Source organism: Protopterus annectens, chromosome 12.part0 (genome assembly GCF_019279795.1).
Source record: "Protopterus annectens isolate FY-2018-M chromosome 12.part0, PAN1.0, whole genome shotgun sequence".
Lineage (NCBI taxonomy): Eukaryota > Metazoa > Chordata > Ceratodontiformes > Protopteridae > Protopterus > Protopterus annectens.
In genome coordinates, this window is record NC_056746.1 from 1,080,401,330 (window position 1) to 1,080,428,092 (window position 26,763).

General features: G+C 40.5%; 1 protein-coding gene across 1 annotated transcript in view; it reads left to right on the forward strand.

Moving 5' to 3' along the window:
• Nucleotides 1-26,763, forward strand: part of MMP24 (matrix metallopeptidase 24) — a 536,329-nt gene that overhangs the window by 378,840 nt on the left and 130,726 nt on the right. The window contains exon 2 of the mRNA XM_044090093.1: nt 7,214-7,362. Within this exon, the coding sequence (XP_043946028.1) occupies nt 7,214-7,362 (149 nt within the window). The remainder of the gene's footprint in view (nt 1-7,213; nt 7,363-26,763) is intronic.

Sequence of the window (26,763 nt, forward strand, 5' to 3'; positions counted from 1 at the left end):
TTGTGCCTGGCTATCTTCTGTGTAGTTGTTGCAGTGTCTCCTGTGTGGGCGTGGGTTTCCTACTCGTACTCCGGTTCCCTCCCCATTCAAGACATGCATGGGAGTATTTTCTCCCCAGGCTGAAAAAAACAGGGCTCTGTGAACCCCTAGGGGACTTTCCCGGTCAACAAATGATAAATAAATAAAATAAATAAATAAATACACTGATTTCTATTCCTGTCCATCCTCGTCACACCCAGTGCAAATTTTAACATCTTTAACTCTGCCACATCCAGCTGTGACTCCTGCCTTTTTGTCAATGCCACGATCTCCAACCCATATAGCATAGCTGCTCTCACTAACACCTTGTAGACCTTCCCTTTCACTCTTACTGGTACCAGTCTGTCACAAATCACTCCTGACACTCTTCTGCACCCATTCCGCCCTGCCTGTACTCTCTTTTTCACCTCTCTTCCACACTCCTCATTACTCTGAACTGTTGATCCATAGTATTTAAACTCATCCATCTTTGCCAACTCCACTCCCTGCATCCTCACCATTTCTCTATTCTCCTTCTCATTCACACACATATATTCTGCCTTAGTCCTGCTGACCTTCATTCCTCTCCTTTTTAGAGCCTATCTCCACCTCTCTAGGGTCTCCTCAACTTTGTCCCTACTCTCACTACAGATCACAACATCATAGTCCACGGGGCCTCCTGTCTGATCTCATCTGTCAACCTGTCCATCACCATTGCAAATAAGAAAGGGCTCAGAGCTGATCCTTGATGTAATCCTACCTCCACCTTAAATGCACCCATCACTCCCACTGCAGACCTCACCGCTGTCACACTACCCTCGTACATATCCTGTACCACTCTTATATACTTCTCTGCCACTCCTGACGTCCTCATACAATACTACAACTCCTCTCTAGGCTCCCTGTCATATGCTTTCTCTAAGTCCACAAAGACACAATGCAACTCCTTCTGACCCTCTCTATATTTCTCCATCAACACTCTCAGAGCAAACATTGCATCTGTAGTGCTCTTTCCTAGCATCAAACCATACTGCTGCTCACTAATCATCACCTCCAGTCTTAACCTAGCTTCCACTACTCTTTCCCATAACTTCATGCTTTGACTGATCAATTTTTATCCCTCTGTAGTTACTACAGCTCTGCACATCACCCTTATTTTTAAAAATCAGTACCAAAACATTTTTTTCTCCACTCCTCAGGCATCCTCTCACTTTCCAAGATTGTTCCTAAATTATACATATTACCATTGCCTATTTCTATCCACGGTGGTGGTGCTGCGGTAGCACTGTCGCCTCACAGTAAGACACTGTCCGGTTCGACTCTCAGCTAGAGTGTCTTCTGCGTGGAGAGTGACATGCGTGAATGGGCGTACCTTCGTCGAAGGTTGTGCGTCAGGGCTGGAAACTTGACATGTAAAAATCAACTGCCAATCATTAGTGGACCGGAGTTCCACTGTGGCGACCCCTAACTGGGAAAAGCTGAAAGACACAAAAACAACCATTGCCTATTTCTGTACTACAGGTTTTACTTTCTTCCTTTGCCTGAAGGTATCACTTTAAAGAAGTAGTGAATGAATGCAGCATAGTCAATGTGTTAGTGCTAGATGGAATGAAATTCTAGAGTGTAGGTGGTTGGGCAGAAGATGACTTATGGCTGGCCAGTAGTGAATGAACAGGACTTAGTAGTGATTTAGGATTATCAATGTATGACTGCATTGACCTAGGAGAAGGATTTCAGGCTGAGGCAGTTTCTTAATGATTAGAGGGATTCTAAAGTGAATTAGTTGGCAGAAAGGCTCTAGCTGTGATATGAAGCAGACAACATTTGAAGTAACACAGTGGTGTTCCAACATCAAGGATTTAAATTATAAGCCTGTAGATTTCCATCAGAACTTGTCACATTATTCAGTTGCTTTTTAGTTGTAACCAGTAAAAGCCGAGCATTTGCAAGGAATGGCATTTGTACATCTACAAAAGAACAAAGTTAGAGCCAAAGTTGAGGATACATAAATATTAATGGAGTTATCTACAGGTGATTAACCTATGTATGGACATGTTTAGCCTGGATATCATGCCAAACAGGATGGGATTTGTTTTTGAAAAGTTTTATCTGGAGGTGTTTTTCAGTAAAACAGTCATACCCTAGCAGTGAAACATTAGTTAAAGGAAAGTTGCAAATCTGTATAATTCAGCAACATCAGCATATAGAATGCATGTGGTGTCAATGCTTTACATACATAACAAATGTTTGAAAACATTATGCCATAAGGAATCACTCAATGGGTCCTCCATAAAATCCTTTATTGTGATCTACCAGGTGTTATATTATTTTCTATCCTAAATGATTTTTTTTTCAGAAATAGATATGGAACAAGTTTATTTGTTCCATTCTTAAAGAAGATGAGTAAAGGAATCAAACCATTTCGTTAGGTCCATGAATAAAAAAAAACAGGAATTGTTTGCAATTAATGGACCCGCTTTAGTAAGTTCAGTAATGCTTAGACTGAATGGAGGAAAACTTACAATATATTAAGTCTAAGATGGCCATTTCTCTGAATATTCCTTTTTTTCTCTGAAGTATGTCGATATTGGAGTTAATATATGTAAATTCAGGGATGTGTGGGGCTTGCCCGCATATGGGGGATACAGGGGGGTTTGTCCCCTTGCAAACACAGAAGTTTTGAGGAGAAGAGTGCTATTCAGTATTTGCTGTTCTGCATTTCCATGCTATTTTCAGCATGTCAGCACTCTGCATTACTAGTACCGACATTTCAATACAGAGCCATGCAAAACCTGTAAGTTCACTTGATTCTTTGTTATTTGAAACATTATAAGTAAGAATATAGAGTGTAGGAAGGATACATACTGTGTAGCTTCCTGAAATAATGCATTACAGTCAAAAGTTTGTGAGACCTGTTCCTGTGGCAGCTAGATGTGGCTTGATCTGCTATGTAACAGCCTTCCCCAGAGATTTTCTTGGCACTGTTATTTATTTAACATTTGAAACAAAAGTCCAAGGTGTCCAAGGAAGCAGGAAACAAGCACTTTTAAAAACACGATTTATTGCACGAAACTACAGCACATAGAAATCCCAATACACATTAACGTTTCTGAAATCTCGACCTATACGTTTTCGTTTGGTTTACTTCATCAGATGTAGATGCGAGCCCTGCGCCGACTTTCCGGGTCGCCTGTGCTAGGAGGCTTTTCCATGGAGCTCAGGATTGAAATGAGAAGGTCGGCCATCTTGGACAGACTCTTGTGTCTGCTTCCTTGGGCACCTTGGAATTTTGTTTCGAGCGACTGCTGGTGCTTTTAACATAATTTTTGAGGATTATTTAACATTTGTTTACTGGAAAAGTTTGACTTGGAACAAGCCAATTTTCAGTGGAGGCCCAGAGAGAAATGCTCCAGACACATGTCTTTGTAATGTAGGAAGAAACCGGAGCATCTGGAAGAAACCCACACGAGCACAGGGAGGTCATGCAGACTCTGCACAGAAGGCACCCCAACTGACAGTCAAACTGGAGAACCTCTTGCTGTGAGGTGACTACACAAACTGATGCACCACTGCTGTTAGCAAAGCAGTAGGCCTCTAATCAGCAGCTTATTCTGCTGCTACTTTATGTGACGGTATCACAGTCACTGAATTTCAGACAGTTAGGCTCACACTTGTATTAAGGGGAAGTTTAAAATACACATGAGAATAATAGAGAAAAAGTAATGTATACCTTTAGAAACCATAATGGAGCCCATCAGCTCCTTGACTACCTCACCAGAGGAGTTTGTTCATAGATTTTAAGGTGTATGTATTTTGAAGCTTTATTATATTTTTCATTAAAACCAGATCATATTTATGTATGGGTGAACTGAGATTTGGTGATAATTTCAAGAGAATGTATTTATGAAGAAGTTGGCAAATGTAATGAAAAAATGCAGGGTTCAAAGTAAAGTTGGCTGTCAGTGTTGATCAAAAGCACTTTAACTGTAATCTGTTTCAGGAAAAATGTGTGGATTGTTAATATTAGAAAGCTGCTTCCTGTTCAAGGATAGTGAGTTTTTCTATGCTGGTTTGTTTTTTGCATTTTATAATGTTCTTAGTTTCATTGATCACCAAAGCGTTTATATTTTCCATGCCTGGTATGTTGTTTGAAAGATGCTTTTTGTTACTAGGTAAGCTATAAAACAGTCTTATTCTATTAATATGCTTGATATTTGAGAGTTTTTTGTTATAAAGGCTAAGTACTGTATTACATAAATATTCTAACGCAGTTGATTTTGTGTCTTGTGCCCACCATTTGCCTGGATATATTCTGGTTCCTAGGCAATTCTAAACATAAACGGGTCAAGAAAAAAACAAATGAATGGTGTATCCCAGTCACGGTGCTGTAATGACAGAGCATCACACAAAGCATACACAGTCAGTGCATTGTCCACAAAAGACAACTCCAAACGTACATTAAGTAATAGACAGTACAGAGTTAACAGAAAACAAATATTAGAGAAAGCTAACAACTGAAGTCTAAAACCTTTAGTAAGTAAACCAACCAACAGTGGTGCCATATAAGCTAACAATGAAGTCAACCATTGGCAAAGCAGAGCCTAGTAAAGGTGCCCAGGGATCAGTGAAGGTTGGTGGAGTTTATGCTATGATTGACTAAGGATGGACTGTACGTCCAAATTTAGTCAATGGTAGAAGATTAAATGGGTACTTCCAGACCTTTCTGTTAGCTAGTGAATGAACTTGGTCTTAAATAATGAATTTGTGATAATGCTTTTATGATCAATATTGAGAGATTCTGAAACAGTAAGACGTGTAGTGCAACAATATCTCTGTCAGGCCCCAGGCTACTGACACAGCTGTGTAGGTTAACTGAGCAACTCGTTAAGAGCCTCTTCAGGGATTAGGAGGGCAAAAATCAGTAGGTATTACCTCTGCTAGAGAAGTTTATTGATGGAAAAAAATGCAGCCATGTTAGTATGCTCCTTCTGTGCCAACCAGTTATCTCTAGTGATGATGGTATAGCAGTGATCATATCTGTAGGGGAGGATAATACATTTGTAGACATTATCTAGAACAACATTTAGTGAAATATTGCTAGTTGGCTAAGTTGTAGTAATTAGCTGTACATAGAACTCTGGATGTGGATTTAGAACACCCATTCAAGTAGCCTGCCTAGCACCAGGACTTAAAACAGGAGAAATATTAGTGAGTGATCTGGTGGCACATTCTTGCCTTGAGCTTTTGGCAGGTGGCACTTAAAATTTTAAACCGTTTAGGCACCAAGGTGTTTGAAGTGATGAGCAGTTGCAATAAATGTGCCTCCATGACTGAAGACAGTCTTGCAAGAAAAATCAGGTCTTGTTTACTCAAACCAGTTAGTTTTCAAAGGCCTAAGTGAAAATCCTCTAATAGCAATAGAGAAGTTAGAGCACCTGGTAATATCAGCGTCATTTGCATAGATAAAGGCTTCCAGGTTATTAATATAAGAAGTGGAGGCATTAGTAAAGGGACAGAAGAAAAGTATGAGGGATGGACTGAGTCTTGGACAACAGTAAAGAAGAGCAGGTTGGATTGTTTGATCCATCTGTTTTGTCCAGCAACCAGTCAAGTGGCACTCGGTATATACATTACCAGTTGTAAAGACAAATATACTGATCTATGCAACTCGAACTGAGCTAATATAGTGCATATATATATTTACTGATTGTCAAAATTATATAGGTCCTCAGAGGCAAGAGTACCATTTTACTACAGATTACAATCCTTGCACAGGCAGGAGCACAGTGGATTGAATGTGATTTGGGCTGAATGTAAGAGAATATTAGTGTTATGGTAAACAAGCCAGCCTATGAGCAAAAGGCATGGTGAACGGGAGTGTCCTATGGCTATTTAAGGTACAACACAGAGATCATTTTAATTTGACATTGCAACACACCATTTAAAAAGTAAAATAGTAAATGCCATGAATGGGCAGGATGATGCTAACCCCCACAACATCCAGACTTAGTTATTAAGGCACCCCTACAACTTTCCTAGAGGTTCAGTGATGCACTTTCAATTTTGTTAATAGCTCTGCACTGTAAAACAAAAAACATTTGTCCATGAGGCTACAATTCAACAAAATATACAGTAATTGCCTGCAGTTTTCAGTTTCCAAACAGCATTCACAGTTTTATGCTTTCCAGGATTCTATCACTGCAATGTACTTGTGTTGAAAGTACTAAAACTGATACGTTTTAGTCTTCCAATTCTTGGATGTCAGTGTGTTTTGGACAGATTCCATAGTTCAGAAACAGTAGAATCATGCATTCACATCCTGAAATATCCTGTGTGCTTTCACACACTAACAAGGCATATCAATGTCAGTAGCACAGCAGTTAGCACACTCAGCTTTGGTGCTGTAATATCAAATGACCGCGGGTTCTAGTCTCCCCGCAAGGTGCCTGGATTCATTTTTCCAGAACTGACAATGCAGTGTGTGGGGGTGCAACATTCCTGAGTGTGCTGCCCTTTGAATGAAATGTTTGAGGTCCCATCTGCAGGAACAGGCAGTCTGTGATAAGTACTGTAGGTGAATGTAAAAGACCTCACAACATTTATCGAGAAGACAAGGAGAATTTCCTTAATACTCTAGCCAAATATTTTGTGGATATTATGAATACCTCATTGGAGCTCCCCTGAAAAGAGGCCATAAGCCTAGATGGACTAACCCAATCAACAAAAACATAAAAAACTGTATCAAAAGGCACAGTTTTAGAATAATTTTTACATCTGATAAATCTCATTTTATACTTCTTAACTGTTTTTTGAGATGTATTTATGGTTTTTCACTTTGATTTGACATATATAATTTTTAAGCTGTGTCCACAGTACTTGGTGTAAAACTGTGAGCCTTTCTGTAGATCCTTATTTCTGTCATTCTTTGCACAGTGTTTACACATGACAAACATATTAAGGAAAAAATTCCTATCTACTACTTTTTAATATGGAATTTTATTTGTAATTTAGATTAAAAATGATACAGGTTATACTGTTTTCAAAACACCTTCAGTGAAATAGATGCTTTCAACAAGCCGTAAAACTTAAGCAGATGACAGCATTAGTATTTGTTTCACAGAATGTCATTTATTGTCATTTTTTTGTAGTTTGTTACTATTGCATCATTTACATTTTTTTTTACTTTTATTTTTAGAACTGGTTAAAAAATTATGGCTATTTACTTCCTCTCGATGTTCGATCTTCTGCTCTGAGATCAGAAAAGGCTATGCAATCAGCAGTGGCTGCCATGCAGCGATTTTATGGAATTCCCGTAACAGGAGTGTTGGATCAGACCACGCTAGAGTAAGTATCTTTTATGCATGTGAAAACATCATTCTAATGACAGAGACATATTTGTGTTTGCACAAAACCACATTTCTGAATTTCTATACTGAGTTAAGATTTATTCTATGGTAATGTATTTATTTTGTATGTGAATTAATGTAGAGAATTATGCAAATATTATAAGCAGATTTCTGATGCAAGAGCAAGATCTGAATACCACCAGAATATTCATTGAAACTACTTTGAACAAACATCCATGGACAGCTTTTTTTGCAGCGGGCAAGCACCCCTGCACCGCCATGTTGGGGACACCCTCTCATCCCCTGACCTTATATATACTAACTCTAGAGGTGCACAACCGAGGAGAAAGAGACAAACTCCACTGTGGATAAAAGTATTTTTGGTGAATGTATTTTGATCCTTTTATGTTCGCCAAAACTACATTTGCAACCTGACACTTTCCCTGAAACTAGTGCAGAGGAACACTCGGGTGCTGATGTCGATATAAATATTGTATACCTTGCTGTTTTATCATCATCATCATCAATAACTAGGCTAATGACTTCAGGTAGTCATTTTAAATGTAGATATCCTTTCAGGAGTGATAATAAAAGGTAAACATCCTAGTCTTTATACCAACTCCCTTTTACAGTGGATGCACTTGCACATTTCAGTTAATTTATTCATGTGGGTCTTCGTATTCCACGGCCTCACAACCTACATTTCAGCAGTCTTTGAAAAGACATCATAAATTGCAACAAGCTTCGCTTTGCAGAATTCCTGTATGTAGAATCATATATATCATTTTAATGTTGGTCTTTTTGTGAAAAAAAAAATCTATAGCATGTAGTTTTATCCTTCCACAAAAATATTAAGTCTGAAGCAGTAGAAAGTGTTGACAGGGAAATTGTTGTTCACATCACCATGTATTTTCACAAAGCGGTAAAATAGAATACTACAAATATGATTAAAAATTTCACTCTCTAGAAAAACAGATGAATAAAATTGTTATATAGGACCCTGTATTCAAGAAAAAAAATTATAAATTTGACATTTTGCCACTGAAAAAAATGCTTAATTTTTAAAATGTTGTAAGTGTGAGGCCATATTTTGTAACAACAACAAATGACAAGTTTTCATCTGATCCATACCACTGAACCTCTTAGTGCAAGAAATCTGTACAAAGCCTAAAATAATGTGGGAGGTATCAAAGGCCCAGAAATAGCAACAAATTTTAAATATTGCTCTTATTAAAAAAGTTGCTAGAATAACTGTATTTGGGTTAGCATGCATTTTCTGAAAGATATGAAGTTTGAAACTCAAATGTATGCCATTATTTAGTGAGTTCAGTCCTCAGTGATTTGCCAGAAAAGAAATTTTATGAGGAGCAGTCCAAAAATATGAGGTAAACATCTGGATATTTAAAGTGATCTAATCAATAGTTCAGTTTAAAGAAAGGGAACACATCTAAACACAAGTGCAGTAGGGTTTGAAAGGCATTATGTAAAACTAGTGCCAAAGTGTCAAAGGGGAAAAGCTGTAGCATGATGTTGACAATGAAAAAAAATCTAATCATTTAATTAAAAGTGCAAAAATCCAATAATACCAGTGTGTGCTGAATGAATGCTTCTCGAACCAAAAAATAAATCCAACATGCAGAAGTAAGATGAAGCAACACCAGGCTGTCATAAAAGCAGTGACAGTTTATTCAGGAAACAGGCACAGGCATAGGCAAATGCCTTTGCCTGTGCATGTTTCCTGAATAAACTGTTGCTGGTTTTATGATAGCCTGGTGTTGCTTCATTTAATTAAAAGTGTCAGGGGATACCAGAACAGCTGCTGTCATGACAAAAGGAAAGAAGTTACAAAGATACATCCCAGGTTTGGTGGCATAGAGGGATGAAACCCTGGGTATGATCCAGGATGAACCAAGTTCAGTTAGCAACTCAGATGTTTGACAGAGCAGTGGAGGATGGGCATTTGGGTAAGTCAGGGCAGACCAGGATACATGCAGCCACAGTACTTTGTATAAGGGTCAGTGGAACATGCACATCCTGGTGACAAGCTTTCAGCTGTCCAAACCAATATCTGGGAGTAGCCTTCATTAGCAAGTGCATGAGAGTTTACACACATGGAGGAAAGAATCGTGAGTCACTGCAGTGACATAGGTAGCTTGCACCTGTCCACCCAGGGAGTGTGGTAATACTAACAGATGCTTAATTTGAGAGGATGGCTGCCTGTATGACACCCCTTACCTTCCTACCATGCTTAGGTAATTGCCTAGTACAAAGGAGTAAATGAGCAAGGTCTGATTGTGGAAGGCATGATGGTCAGCAGGTAAGTAGTACCTAGGATAAAAAAAATTTCCAGAAATGTATCACTAGTCAATGTTCAGTTTCAGTCCATAACTTATGAAGCAATTTCTCATATTCCCCTCCTAACACAATGACTTCTATTATTTCAAGATGTGACACGATACTTGTAAATAGCAATTTTAAATCTTAGGTCATAGTTAAAGGTTACTGTGCACAAACACCAGCATTTAATGGATGCTATTTTTTCACATCCGAATAAGTTAATGTACCAAGAGGCATGTGCTATGTGCTGCACCTGCACTGCATAAACTGATGCCTATCAAATGGCATTCATTCTTTCTGGCATTTTGAGATCTGCACCTTATGACCATGAATGTGCTTTAACCAAATTCTGTTTTCAAGCTAAAATTTTAATGTTCTTTTTTGGTGGGAAGCTTTGAACCTTGTGTGACACCCGTGCACTGGCCCAGCAATCAAGGAGCTTCAATCCTCACCACTAACACCAGTGAGGGGCACCCATATAGGGAAAGGATAATAAATATACACAGTAAAGTACAATTTCCCTTAAGAGCACACAGAGATCACAGTCAGTCTGGGGATGGTTTCTCCCTTTGTCTCCAGGTCCCCAATAAGTCTCCCCACTGGCACAGCTATAGGATCCAGATCTCAGCCTAGTGGGCAAGCTAAAACCTCCAGCACCCTCTCTGTCCAACCAGTGTGTGTCCCTACCCAAGTAGCTTACTCACACACACACTTTGAGATAATAGTTATATACAACCACACAGATAGTCCTGGGGAAGGCTGTCACAGGTTCTCCAGCTGTGCCCCTTTTACCCAGATTACATGGTAGTACCACTTGCCACCTCCCACTAATATTTATCAGCTACTAAAAGGCCCTTATGAAAGGGTGTCCAATTATACTGTGCAATAATATTATTATCCAAATGGTAAGTGTGACTGAACAGCAAGGCTATTGAAGTGGCTTTGTACAATATCACTAAATACATGCAATGTACTCTTAGAGCTTAAATTATCTCTACACAAAACAGCCACCATTGAAAGGTTTAAACATATTTAATAATAAATAATAAAAACACAAGACAATACTTCTTACGACACAGTGCTAGTCAAGAGTTCAGAGATCACAGAGAAATACTTAAAATAATACAGTAGAAAAGTTCTGACATCACAACAGAAAAAAAATAATCTAATCTTCTTAGTTCCTAGCTATATCTAAGAGAAAACACAGTTCTAAAATAAACTTACATGCAGAACACAGGCAGAGTGCTGGTGAGTTGGATGTTCTCAAGACAAATGCTAAATGCCCTCAGTCTTTCAGTCCTTAAATTGATAACACAGTACCACTGATTCATTTTAGATTTCATAATTTCTTTCTGGTCCCCAGGCTAACAGAAACTCAGAGGTTAATAGTCCTTTTGATCTGCAGCTGGTCAGGAAGTCAGAGTAATAAAAGAAGTTATACATGCAAATTCTAGCAATTAACTCTGGTCTCAAAACAATAGGCAGAATGCCTTTATCTAGACATCTCGGCCCAAGTTTTGACATCAGACATTTATACCATGCTTGACTTATCAGCTTTCCTCCAGCAGAGTGCAATGTGGTTAATTTTTTTTTAGTTCAACATCCAATACAGTCTTTTCCCATTTAAGAGAACAAGCCTATAGCTTACATTAATATTTACAAATGACAAAATTATCTACAAAATTCTATCTAGTTCGGCTGGCAGCCTTTACCTATCTTCACACCTTGTACCTCCATTCTTTTGTAACCAAGCCCAGTGTTGCCACACCATGGGAAAAGTGGCATTCTCCCTGCAGCAACTTCCATTCAATCTGTGTGCATTTTGGGGTAATGCATATCATTGACCAAGTGACTGTTGCTTGAACATCCTACTCTTGATATCTTGGTTTGAAATATTTTGATAAATGCTATATTCACTGTGGTGCTTGTCAAATGCATTGTAGCTTTGTTTGATTGTTTTCACCGTTGCATGCTTTGTTGCAAAAGCTGCAGCTTGCTGCATTTATTGTGTTGCAGTGTGCTGCATTACCACACTGCAGTTTGCTTCATTACCAATGCTGCCATGTGCATGTGTATCACTGTTATTTATCTGCATGCTTTAAATGAGAGAGGGCTTACACTTAACATACTCAGTGTCAAAGCAAGACAAACTCTACATGCAAGTATGGAAAAAAAAAAAAAGAAAACTGCTGGAAAGGGTCTACCCTTACAAGTACCTCCTTTCCACAAAGGTCACAAACGAAATACCACTAAAATTAATATTAAGTGTTCCTCTACCCCACTCTTTAGAAGTGCGTTTTCTTTGTTTCTTGGTAGTGACACTGCTGCCTCTTGTTTGGCAGAGCAGAAGTTTTGAATGTCCTGGCTTCTCTTTCTCATTGGAAAATTAAAGTCTACATGCGTATGGGCAATTAATTCTCTGTTGTACACAATGCAGCTATAAACACAAAATTATGAAACACCTCTGCTTGTGGGGAGGCTTAAGACTACTACACATTGTTCTGGAGTGTGTATTACAAAAATTGCTCCTCTGATTGACTTTTGCTTCCATAGTTCACTGACAGCCAACATAACCATCCTTTCTCATTTGCTTAAGAGCTTTGATCACGTGTATGTGTTTTCAAACTAAGCAAACATAAAAGGCACGCTGGTGAATTTTATAACTCATTTAACATTTCTAGATTAATTGTTGTAATTTGAGAAATGCCATTCTTTGTAAAGTATGAAGTGATTTGTCATCATTATTTTGCACAACTTTTCTACCACAGCATGTGGTGCTCACAGCAACACAATGCATATTTCCTTCACTAATTCCAGTTGTATACGTCGATTTTTCTATGCTGGCATCTGAGATGATTGAGCTGACAATTATCCCCCTGAGGTCAGCATAGTGATAGAGTGAGGCTACATCTATAGACTTTGGTGGATACACCACTGTACAGGTGTGGAAGCCCCCCCCCCCCCACTTAAGTCATTAGTTGCATCTCAAGGCATCCCTCGGGTAGCATCACCAAGGGATACTGTAGCTTTGTTTGGACCATGGCATGATACAGAGGATTATGATCGAGTCTCTGGTCATAACTTGTTTATTATGTGTTCGAGACATGGATGCCAAGAAATTTACCCCAAAAGTGAAGGTCGAGAGGTGAATCTTGTCATCCATGTCAAGAACACATAATAATACGTTTACAATTGAAGATCAGATCATAATTCTTTATAATGCATGGAGATTTATCTGCTCCATGTACTACTAGTTACAAAAAAGTAAAATAAAAAAGTGAATTGTTATGCCAGCTTTGAAAGCCACTTAAGAGCTGTGGATGTTGTTTACTTCCTCATTTAGTCCTTATCTAAGGGAAACAGTTTGTTCAAAAATAGTGGCTGTAATGTAGCAGACAGCAGGCAGAAACAAAGGTGAAACAAAGCCTTTTCATGTACTGCTGCTGTTGTTGTTTACTGGCTGACGCGGTCAGCTTTTAGTGGCAGACATGATCTTAATAAAGCATAGGTGTGCTAAACAATCGTTAAGCACCTCTCTTAGCATTGTTTATATTGGATCTTATGCTAGAGTAGTGCTGAATCAGATTATATTTAACTATTACTGGAGCATAATCATGGTGCTACATGTACTACGGAATGTATATAATGTTTGTTTTATTAAAGGAATAACATAGAGGGTTATGCATCACGGCATTTAAGTTACTAGCTGCTGCAATACAAGTAAAAGCATCAGCAAATCACTTCAAGTATAAATTGGCCAAATCTCTGTGCAGATTGTGAACATCCTATGAATGTGAATACAGCTTCACCTCAATAATGTATAACATTTCTGGAATTTCGTAACATCACAGAACTGTTGCAGCTCCCCAATGGGATTATCTGCCTAAGAAGATTTTGTTATTGCACTAACACATTTAAGACTTGCTGATAAAATGAAAATTCTATAATCAATATTTTAAAACCTAATTAATGTTTTAAATAAAGTTCTGTTTTTTTTTTTTTTTTTTTTTTTCATTTCAGTAGATTCTTTTTGCCTGCTTATGTAATATGTGGACTCTGAAACATCTAATTTATATTTAATCATTCTAGCATCAGTTTCCCTTCTGTAAGAAAGCCTATGGCTGCAAAAGCAGTTATTTACATCTTATAAATAATTAAAGTGAAAGAAGCAGCAAGCATGTAGCTTACCCTGGTTTAAATGTAAAGCAGATTTTATCAGCTAGCACTACCTATTTAGCTACTTTTTAAAATTTACAAATCAGCATCACATATATTACTGCATAGCCTAGTGCTGTTGCTGATGGCTTAGTGTTATTTATCACAGAGTCACATTTTCAATGTCAAATTTGCATTTGAAAGCTGCACCTTAATTTTGGAGCAGCTGTGAGTAGAGTCACAGTCTAGTTATATAAAACAGCATTAAATATTACATTTTAAATGATGCATTCCATAAGAAAATTATACTGATGTTAATCATCCAGGACAGTGGCATCATGTAATTTATGGAAAGCTTGCCTGACCACGTGATACCAAGCTGAAACTGGCACAATGGTAATTGTATCCTGCATATTTATCCAGTGAAAGTGTGCTGTTTAAAGCATCTCCACCCCTTGACTATGATTTCCCTTCAGTGTAACCATTCTTAATGCATGTTAAGTCACAGTTTGTAGTTCAATTGCAGTTTATTATTTTTGGGAAGAAGCAATAGATTATACTGAGTTTGTGAATCTCAGATGCTGTATACTATTTTTTTTCTGCTTAGAAGTATAGCCACTTTATCTGTACCTCACTAGGTCAAGGCCTGTTATTATGTGGGGCATAAGAATTCCTTGGGGGTGGCTAGCAAAAAGGAAATAAAGATGTTAAGGGTAGCTAAGGCTGAAGCTGAAAGAAAATTAACAGAAGGAATAAATCAACAATGGATTTTGAGGTACACAACAAAAAGAATAAAGAGGGACAGAAATGGCTAGGCTGACAAAAATGGGAAGGAGGTCAAAAAAGTCTGGGAAAAAGCAGAGGTACTGAATGAAATATTTCTTCAATCTTCCCCAAAAGAATGTAGAGGGAGCTGAAAGGGCAGTAGAGTGGAATGGAGGGGCACTGGGCAACAAATGGATAGAGAGAGAAAGAGAGACGGCTGAAAGGGAACTGTTCATTCTTAACAGAATAAAGCACAGGAATGGTCACTGTGTTAGCAAACCCCCTAATGGACAGACTCAGGACATCCCTGGCTAGTGCAGAACTGATGGAAAAGTCGAAGACAGCAGTCATGGTACCCTTGGGAAAGAAGAAGCAGACATAATCTGAGCACCTGCATGTTTGTTAAAAACAGTGTCAGGGGAAAGTCATGCAGAAAACCCGAAGAAGAGGCTGGTAGCATTTCTAGATGACAAAGATGACAACAGCCTCCAGGATGGAAACCAACATGGATTCAGAGCAAGATGGAGTGGCAGTATGAGTACATCAAACCTGATTGAGTTCTATGAGTGGGTCACAGACAAATGTGGAATACCAGTAGAAGTAGTGTATCTAGACGACAGTGAATCCTTTGACTCAATCCCACACAGGAGGCTGATGGGAAAGCTGCAGGAGCTTGGGTAAGACCAAGACTGAGGAACTGGATTGCTACATGGCTGAATGATAGTAAACAGAGGGTTGTGGTGGGAGAAACAATGTTAGGAAATAGATGAGTGAATAGTGTAGTACCAAAAGTTCCTTCATGGGTCCAGTTATCTTCATTGCTTTTGTTTAAGACATATGTGAAGGAACAGAAGACAGGTTCTTTGCTGCTGACACAAAGACAGGTGCAGCAGTGGAGGGTGAACATAGAGTCTAGACATGTATTTTTTTAAAAGTTGAGCAGCTAGCAAGTAGACAGAGTGATGGCATTGAGGTTCAGTACAAATGCAAAGCACTGCACTTAGGGAACAACCACCCTAGTGCAAAGCATGAGTTAGCTGGAGTGGAAATAATGGCAAAAGCAAAGGAACTGGGGTACTGATTACACCTATACTAGAAGAAATTATGAGTGAAGTTGCTAGAAAGATCCATGGAATGGAGAGGAAGGAATATGACCAGGGACTACAGACGCTAGAGCTTCTCTCACTGGAGACCAAAAGAGACAGGGGGACATGGTGTTGGTGTATAAGATTAGGGAGATGTGAATGGGGTATTCTGAGTAAGAACAGGGAAGGAAGAGGCACAGGTATCAGATTGTAGGGACTAAGTACTTCATGGTTCTCAAAAGGTATATATTTATTTCACTGAGAGGGTTATAGGCCTAAATAATGGACTATTGGAATAGGTAGTAAAGGGGGAGTCCAGATAGGCATTCAAGAGGGTGCAAGGCAGGTGGAAAATAGGTAAGTTCTAAGTAAGGATGGAGGGAGTAGAGTGCTATGGCACTTAAAATGGTGGACTAGGTATGTAAGGATGGAGGGAGTAGAGTGCTATGGCACTTAAAATGGTGGACTAGGTATGTAAGGATGGAGGGAGTAGAGTGCTATGGCACTTAAAATGGTGGACTAGGTATGTAAGGATGGAGGAAGTAGAGTGCTATGGCACTTAAAATGGTGGACTAGATATGTAAGGATGGAGGGAGTAGAGTGCTATGGCACTTAAAATGGTGGACTAGATATGTAAGGATGGAGGGAGTAGAGTGCTATGGCACTTAAAATGGTGGACTAGGTATGTAAGGATGGAGGGAGTAGAGTGCTATGGCACTTAAAATGGTGGACTAGGTATGTAAGGATGAAGGGAGTAGAGTGCTATGGCACTTAAAATGGTGGACTAGGTATGTAAGGATGGAGGGAGTAGAGTGCTATGGCACTTAAAATGGTGGACTAGGTATGTAAGGATGGAGGGAGTAGAGTGCTATGGCACTTAAAATGGTGGACTAGGTATGTAAGTATGGGGGGAGTAGAGTGCTATGGCACTTAAAATGGTGGACTAGGTATGTAAGGATGGAGGGAGTAGAGTGCTATGGCACTTAAAATGGTGGACTAGATATGTAAGGATGGAGGGAGTAGAGTGCTATGGCATTTAAAATGGTGGGCTAGATATGTAAGGATGGAGGGAGTAGAGTGCTATGGCACTTAAAATGGTGGACTAGGTATGTAAGGATGGAGGGAGTAGAGTGCTATGGCACTTAAAATGGTGGACTAGGTATGTAAGGATGGAGGGAGTAGAGTGCTATGGCACTTAAAATGGTGGACTAGGTATGTAAGGATGGAGGGAGTAGAGTGCTATGGCACTTAAAATGGTGGACTAGGTATGTAAGGATGGAGGGAGTAATGTGCTATGGCACTTAAAATGGTGGACTAGGTATGTAAGGATGGAGGGAGTAGAGTGCTATGGCACTTAAAATGGTGGACTAGGTATGTAAGGATGGAGGGAGTAGAGTGCTATGGCACTTAAAATGGTGAACTAGGTATGCTTATTTTCTCCTTCTGCAGTCAGGCAAATGTAATGTAATAATATTTCACAACTACAAGAACCTACTAATGGCTAAAGCAGCACAAACACAGTGAAATGGAAATGATTCAACTAGCTTTTGTAGTTTCTGTAAACATTGTTTTCTAATGGATTATCTGTTCCCATTAGGCACATGATATCAGTGATGTGTCCAGCAGCATATGTCTCAGTCCCTCCTGTTAACCATTTTCTACTTATTGTATACATTACATGGACAGTTATATCCTTATGTAGTCTGGTATTTCTGACTTTGGCCCTATACTATTTACAATCCATCTTTACTTAAAATTATGCTTGTATCCCTGATGGCCTTTTATGTCTACATCAAAAAATAAATAAATAAATAAAATTAATTAATTCAAGGCACAAACAGCCTCCTGTCTTGAAAGACTGAAGCACTGACTATTTCAGCAAAATTAATAATCAAGTGTGGACATTGTTTTACATCGGTTAGTAATGCTGTGTCACAGTTCCGTAATCTGCGGTTCTGTCATTGTTTCTTTTTATGGTCTGAGTGCGGTTTGTTGTGCTGCAGTTTCCTACCACCTACAAAAGATATGCTGGTTGATTGGCTTTAAAAATTCTAAGACACTTGCATATGCCATTGTTCTCGCGGCCATGATTACAACTAACAAAGTTGCTAAAGTGTCAGTTTGCTTATTTAGTTAACAAATGGATGTCTAAATAAATGGGTATCAGGACACCACACTGCAAACGGGTGGCCCATGCATGTCTCTTGGCATGTAGGTTGAGCACCAGATATTAATACATGTACATTTTGTTTTTTTGTGAATGTACAAAATGATGTCAGAAAGACAGACCACCTGCAGCTGTGAGGACCTGTTTTCAACAAGTGCTAAGCATACACTCATACTTGCTTTTAGACACCAGCATTCACTGCAAATATTTGAGCTCCTTTTGCATGAAAGGAACTCCCAGTCCAGAGCTATTGTATTGTTTTTCTACAAAAAAAATGTTAACAAAATGCTGTGAAGCATTGTTTGCATTTTATAACGCAGCTGTGAGTAACAATGAATATAACTCAACAAGGAACCCTGGTAACTAGTACTGCTGCCATGTCATTAAATTACTAGCACTGAAAGGTACCTTTGTACCAAGTAAAACAGTCAGTCTCAGTTAAGTGTAGTAACGGTTAGTAATGTAATGAGGCAGTGGAATTTAACTGTCTGCCACTGCTTTCTTGGCTCTGCTACCTCTTCAGAAATGGCATGACTGAGATATTCCTGCCATGAGCCTGTTCTCTATATTACTTCCTTGGGGCCTTAGAATCGTGTAATGTTGATTGGAGTACTCCTGACTGCTTAAGTCTTACTGTGGCGCCACTGACCCCTAGGTCTCTTGGGGCGCCAGTTGTTAGTCCTGTTACCCCACTCTGCTCCACATTTTAGTAATCTTGCTTGTTGTCCTTTGGATTCCTTTACTTGTGCTGTGTTTCTACATGCTTTTAACTTTACTGCTCCACTCTCCTCAACAGCCTGCTAAGGTCTTCTGATTATGTTAATTTTGCTAAAAGACTTTCAAAATCTTTACATCTACAGCTCCTTGACTGTTTGCCTAGGCGAGACAATTCAAGCCTGCTAGAGCCTGGCTGATGTTTTTATTGCCATTGGAAGGTTTCTTTCTTTCTTTTAGGGTGGCTATGGCTTATTTAATCATGGTAGAAAAATACCTTATTCCATTATTGAAAACTCTAAAACCAATTCTAATTTTAAGATAAATTATAACTTGGGGTTGTACTTAAATGATCCCATAGGAAAAGATAAGACTGACTTACCCAACAGACAGCAGGTCTGTTTACAGCAATGTCTGCACTAGTAATTAGGTCTCACTACCTTCTTCTGGGGACACCAGAGAATATGTAGCATGCAGGACCTAATAAAGCAAGAAAGTAAGTCTGGCAGTTTAGCAGTGGGAGTTAAGGCTATGAAATACTAAAGAGCTTCATCTTTTTCATAGGTTCATAGGAACTTACTAGTCATTTGGACTTTGAGGATCTTAAGAAACCTAGGCTTACATTCCCAGGCTGGTTTTTAGCCCTTATATTTTCCATATGAATAATTCAGAGATGGGCTGAACAGGGATATGTTGGAACATTTACAGGTTTCCCATTATCCATGAGGGACAGGGTTGCTAAACCAAAGCTGAATTTGCAGTTACCCATCCATTCAACCAAATTACCCTAGAAAAGAGTAAGAGAAGTACTTTGTTTATGTGGAATGGAAGGCGGTTCCACAGAAACGGTATTCTCTTGGAAACCAACCTCTACCTTCAGTGTGTTCTATTTGTTTTGCAAAAGCGACTGAGATCCTTGAGTGGGTGTTTATGGTAACATTTGACTTGCAAATGTGTAATAAGTCTGGCAGAATAGGATCTGTTGAAGCTGTGTACATGAGGCACAGATTGCCTTTCAGTATCCTGTATGAGAGGGGCAAGACATAATTTGTATAGTTTTTGCAATTTAGGCCCTCGAGTTTTTTAGTGAGAAAGCATCGTGGTCATTCCAGTTATGACAAGTGTTGGAACAGGTAGATACTGAAAGAGGCATTATACACAGTAATTGACATAATGAATGCCAAGTACATTGGAAAGAGTATATCCCTGAATCTGGATGCAATACCTTTAGATATAAGCTGCATGAAGAAAAAGAACTTCCTTACAACAGTGGAAACATGGTGATCAAAGAACAGATCATTGTCAAAAAAACTATGTGATCAAGTTTCAGGGTTGTGTTGTCAATGGTAATAGTTAAGAGGGAGTCATGCTTGCCAAAGAATATGATCATATACTTAGTCCATGGTTTTGACATGACCTATTTGTTTAGGTTTGCCCCTCTTTGCAGATCTTGGTGTCCTCAGTGGAGGTTATGATGGCACCAAAGTTTGCAATCATCTACAGACTTGGTCAGCCAGAAACCCATAGCATTAGCTTTGACCTCTGAGAAGTAAATGCCAAAGAGAAGTAGCCCAAGGATTGAGCCCAGGGGTACATCTCTAGTGGCAGGTCATTTGGAGAATGTAGAGCCACCCACCCTAACTTCCTGGATTTTGTTTGTGAGTTAGTTTGTTATTCAGTGAGTTACATACTGATTTACATTTAGTCGTGAGAGTTTATCTATGATATCTGAGTTTGGGGTGGAGTTGAATGTTTTTGCAAGGTCTAGATATGTGGCATGCACTGCTTTGCCCTCAAGCATTGCTTCAGTAACTTTTTCAGAGAACTCAACCAGGTTAAGTGGGCACGACCTCCACTTGACAAATCTGAAATGGGTTGTTTAGAAAATCTGAAGATTACCCATATCCTTATTTATAGCCCAATGGGAGTGGTTAGGCTTAGGGGTCTATAATTACACTAGTCTGTTGAAGCTACCCCTTTATGCAAGGAAATAAATATTGTTGTCCATTCATTTGGCATGAAGCCTGTTTTGAAGCTGATATTGAATATCTTCTGTAGGGGATCAGACAAGCCATGTTTCAGCTTGACCAGTAGGTAGCCAGGTATATTATCTTGCCCCATAGATATAGTTTTTCTTGGTCTTAGGTAGCACCTTGACAACTTGTTCTTGGGAGATTTAAGGGAGGGGATTTAGGTATGTGTATATATGCAATTTGAGAATATTACATGGGATGCGGGCGAAGTTTGAACTAAATTGCCTGCTAGTAGATTGGCTATGTTCTCTAGGTCCAAGTATGAAGTATCATTTAGTATTAGTTCTACAAAGTGCCTGACATTGTTCAGAGATTTTTAGCGCAACTAAAGAAGGATTTGTGTTTATCCTTCAGCTGAGTGGCTATTTTACCTCATATCTGGTTTTGGTTAATTTCATCAGGGTCTAGAATTCCTTATTTAGTTTCCTAGTTTTCTTTGTAGTCTAGAGTTTGATTCCCAAAGCCTCCATTTGTCTGCTGTATGATTCTGACAAATTCACTTAAACAAGCAGTGGTCCTGAGTCACCCCTGAAAAGAGGCTTATGCCTAGTGGGTTTAACCAATTAATGGAGGTTCTGGAACCACCAGTCCAGAGATCTTACTGGAAATGACTGGTTATAAAGGGGTCTATATTACATTATTGAAATTCCAAAATGTCGAATACCATAAGCTCGACCTTGGAATCTCGAAATGTGATATACTCGAACACTCAGAACAGCAAATTTTTTCCAAGGGAAAAAATTTGCTGTTCCGAGAATATACACACACAGCACAAGCACACAAAAATACATAATCCACTCATACACACTTCACAGAACCCTGCACTAAACTGTACATACACTACTAGCTATCCACTTACCTTAACCCAACCCTAACCCTAAGGTCCCTAACTAATGCACACTCACCTTACCCGCTCACTAACCCTAAGGTCCCTAACAAATGCACACTCACCTTACCCGCTCCCTCTAACCCTAAGGTCCCTAACTAACGCACACTCATCTTACCCGCTCCCTAACCCTAAGGTCCCTAACTATCGCACACTCACCTTATCCACTCCCTAACCCTAAGGTCCCTAACTATCGCAGATTCACATTACCCGCTCCCTATCCCTAAGGTCCCTAACTATCACACACTCACCTTACCTCGGTCCGTTCGCACACCTACCTTAACCCGGTTCGTCACCTTTGCACCACAGTCGAGGAAATAGCAAAGCCGCAGAAACGGCCCACCAAATACTTTCCCTAGGAAAATATTCGGTGTTCTGCAGCTTCGCTATTTCAAGCGTTCGCTGAATTGGGTCAATATTATACCATTCGAAGTTTTAAGACTTTGATATTATAATATAGACCCGTTATAAAGTACCTGTAGAAAAACAAAAATCCTTTATGGAAGCTATGCATTGTCTAGTCTCAGCCAATACTTGCCCATAGCACTTGCCTGAAAGGTGTCACACTATAGAAGAAGTTCAGCTGTTGTTTAGACTTAAGTGTACAGCTGGGTATTGGTTACGTAGCAGTCAAACTCCATACCATATATCCTGATCATCTTTCTTTAGTAAAGCAAAAAAGCACCACAGTAACAAGGGAAGAAGAGAATCCCATTTACACCTGGATTAATTTTGTAAGGGGAGATGCAGAGATGATAGGGAAGCATGAAGAGCTGGAAATACACCAGGCTAAAATATAATTTGAACAACAAAATAATGAACAGAATTTTACCAGTGTTGCATGGAATGTTCATATTATGGTAGATTTACATGCATTTCAGCAATTAGCCTGAAGTTAAATTATAAACTTTCACAGTTAGAATATAATATTTCATCTCATGTTGTAAATCTTTGTTCATTCATTACAAATAGGACTTTGATTCCATCCTCAGAACTGATACGGTTGTTTCCAAGCTCGCGCCAGCCAAAAACTCTCAGCTAAGACCTACCCACAACGCCCCTCTCCTAGTTACTCCAGATCTCATTTGCCACGTTCTTAGTCAAATGTGCTAGCCATATCTCTCAAAGCTAAGTAGAAAATTGCTATTTCTAAGACCATTTCTCTTCAAAATTGTTTACTTTTTAGTCAAGTTAGCCTTTTCTCACTGTCGCCTATAACCTAGTTCTATTCCCTACCCTTTTCCTTGGTAATTTAAATTTTACCATTTTTGGTACTGTCCCTCTCTTCTGCCTTTGACAGGCCCTTCCTTACCACTTGTGTTATTTTTTTTTTAAATACCATCTCTGGTATTCTCTCCCTTATATTGTTTTTTTCTATAGGATAGCCTTCTTGCCTTATTATGTCAGACAAAGCTAAGCCGGGGTTTAAACAGTGTGACAAGTGTGAACAGAAGATGCCTAACTCAGATACACATGTCCATTGTGTCTACTGTTTTGGCGTAGATCATATTAGAGCTGACTGTGACATTTGTGCTGGTTTTAGTAATCATACACTAGCAGAACGTAAAAATAAACTTATCTCAAAAGGTTTACTCAAGACACCTTTTTCAGAGGCTCTATCTGGGTCGGAGGTCTCACCCCCTCCAAAGACCAAAAAACATAAGGAAAAATGGAGTCACTCAGTTCCTGCATCTCCATCAGTTATGGAACCAAGTCGGCTCCATGCTTTGCCGGTGACCTTGGTGCAGACCTCTTCGGAACAAGGCCCTGTGTCTTCTCCCTCGGTGCCATCCATGGTATTCACCCCTTTTTTGGTTCCGACCTCAGCACCACTGACTTTGGTGCCGTCCTTGAATCCGACATTGGCTATGATTACTGTACCTGCTTCGGCACCATCCCCGGCCATGGTGCCAACAGTTTCTTTGCCTCCATTGGCTCCAAAACTCGAATATCTGCCAAGGACAAAATAATCTCTAACTTACCACCCTTTTTTGGAGCAGAGGTTTAGCCCCTTTCTAGAAAGACCTGATTCTCCTTCAGCAGCCTCCTTTAGATCCACTAGGAGTTTTTCTGAGTTAGATCTAGTGCGGGTTGTGGACCAGCTTTTGGCAGCTAGGGGATTGCCCATTCCAGCTACACCTTCCTTCCCCCTTGGCACAGAATCCTTTACTACTTCTTCCTCTGTTTATCCTCCTCCAGCCTCTGCCCAGATCCCAGAGATCTCAGTACCGATGTCTACTGTGGTGCATACTGTCTCGGTTCCAACAGCAGTGTTTCCCCTGTCAGCACCGTCCACCCTTGCTGTATCGGCTCCGGTGGAACCGATGCTCTCCCAGAGCAGTGCTTGGACCATCCATACCTTGGTACCTAGCCTGGTGCCCTTTTTTCTTGCTGGCACCATCTATGTCCATGGCTCCAACAGCTTCCAGTTCTCTCAGAGCTCCTTACCTGGAGGTGGGCTCCTCAAGGCGTGACCCCGGTTCCAAGGTTGTCTCTCCTGGTTCTGGACTGCCATCCCTCCTCAGGTGGGCCTGCTGTACAGGTAGTGAATTCGCAGCCAGCACCAATGACATCAGTATCAGAACCATCCCCTAGCATGCACTTATCCCAACCCTCTATTTCGGGACCCCAGGCATGGGAGTTGCAAGAATCCTCTTTGAAAGGAACCCCTTCTCCGGAGTCCTCCTCAGAAGATCCCACTGGGGAGCCACCCCGGAAGAAATGGTGTAAGAGGAAGCACCTTGATTTAACGGAGGAATCTATCACCAAAGACACTGATTGTGATGAGGGGGAAGGGTCCTCACATTTTCCCCCAGATGACATCTCATTCGGAGACATTCTTAAAATCCTCAAGCAGCGGGGAGACTGGAAGTCCTCTAACTCTTCTTCTGAGGAATCGGTGTTCCTGCAGGCCTTCCATGCCTGGCCATCTATTCCTGGGTGACTCCACTGGCAAATGACCTTGTTAAACTCATTGTGCAGCATGCCTGGGAGGCCCCAGACAATGTAGAACCTGTCCCTCAGAGGCCAGACAAACTTTTATCTACACCTGAAGACCAGCCCCCACTGGTCCAAGCAGTTGACAGTTGATTCTATGGTTGTGGCGGCAGCCACCAAGAGGGAACTGGAAGAAGATAGTTCCACCATCCATCCTCCAAACAGAGAGTCCCAGACCATGGACAGACTAGGGGAAATGGACCTATGCTTCAGCGACGTTCGCCATTCAGTCGCTGAACTATCTGGCACACTTTACTCACCTCCAAAGAGACCTAATTTCCGAATTGTCTTCCTCTTTGGTGGGGTTACTACCTGATGAGGTGCGTGATACTGTCACCTCACAGCTAGCTACCCTTGAATCCATCTCGAACTCCTCAAAGCTTTTGATATCTCACTCCACCAAGGGGGCAGCTCGAGCTGCCGCATCAGGCGTTGTCATGAGATGTAATGTTTGGATGCGGTTGTGTGACTTCGCAGATTCCTTTTAATCTTCCTTCATCAATGCACCTGTCAACGAATCTGCACTTTTTTGGACCCAAAGTACAAGACACACTTGCACATAGAGAGAAAGACTGAAAGACCTCGTCTGCTGTGGACATACGCTTTTCCAACCCCCAGAGGTCCTACTCCAGGAATCAAAAGGGAGGAAAAATGTGGTTCAAGAAATCCCAAGGACCTTTTCATGACATTCATGGTGAACAATCCCGCCAGAGCAGAGGGGACAACACATATGGAAGACACCCCTTTCAGGGTGGAGGGGCTCTGCATAACCAGGGTGCTAGAGATTCTTTCTCCGGCAGACCTTATCAGTGCTCCTGAGCAGCGCCCGATTGCTTTCCTCTGGAATCAGTCGGGGGTCGTTTTTCTCTGCATCTACCAGCCTGGCATCTTATTACTACTGATGTTTGGGTGTAAAGAATAATATCCAGAGGCTACCAAATACCATTCAATTTAACTCCCAGACCCATCAAACGAATCCCCAATGTACCACCCAATCAAAGGGAATTAGCAGCCTTAGAAATAAAAAAGCTGCTAAGGAAAATAGTCATCCAACCAGTCCCACCAGACCAGACAGTATCCAGGTTTTACTCAAGGTTCTTTTTAGTGGCAAAAAAGACAGGGGTCTGCAGACCAATCCTGGATCTCAGCCTATTGAACAAATTTATCAAACTTCAAAAATTCTGGATGGGCACAATATAGCCCATTCTTCCCTTCCTAGGGAGGGGCAACTGGATGTGCTCTATAGACCTCCAGGATGCGTACTACCACATAAAGATGGATCACCACTCCCGGAGGTTTCTCCGCTACCTGCAGGGAGCCAATCACTACCAATTCAGGGCACTGTCATTCAGTCTCTCGATTGCCCCTTTAGTGTTCATCAAATGTACGGCAGTTGTGGTAGTTCATCTTCAACTACAAGGATTTCAGGTGTTTCCCTATCTAGACGATTAGCTCCTTACCACTCCGACCAGGAATCTCCTAATCCGCTGCCTCTCTTACACTCAAGGTCTTGCTCTCCACTTGGGGATTACAATCAACAAGGACAAATCTCAAATGTCCCCAATGAAGACACTGGAATTCATTGGAGTGGTCTTCCACACAACATCCTGTCAAGCTTCTCTCCCCCCTCACAGGCTTTCGAAAATAAGACACCAAATCCAAGATCTTCTTCCTCAGACCTATGTACCAGCATGTCATGTACTGCAACTCTTAGGCTCCATGGCAGCTGGGCATTACGTTGGTACCACTGGCAAGACTGCACATGAGAATCCTACAGTTGTTCCTTTCCGCACAATGGTCATTGCTAACTCACCCACTCGACCATGATACGTCTTACAAACCATTGCAAGGAAGAAATGTTATGGTGGATGAAGCCACAAATCGTTGGTGTCGACCATTCTGTCTTCCCCAGCCCACAGCCATGGTGACCACGGATGTTTCCCTGTTAGGGTGGGGGGGCATTTTCAGGGAAAGACTGTCCAAGGCACCTGGTCCCCCATGGAGGCCAATTTGCACGTAAATGTCCTGGAACTGAGGGCAGTTCTCTTAGCGTTGCAAGCATTCCATGCATCCCTACCCTCTGGGACCATTGCTATTCAGTCAGACAACATGTCAATTATCTGATATATCAACAAGCAAGGCAGAACCAGGTTTTACCCCCTGTGTCGGGAAGCCATGAGGATTTGGCACTGGGCGATAGCTTCCAACCGCTTCCTTATAGCAACACACATTCCTGGGAGTTCCAACCTTATTGCGGACA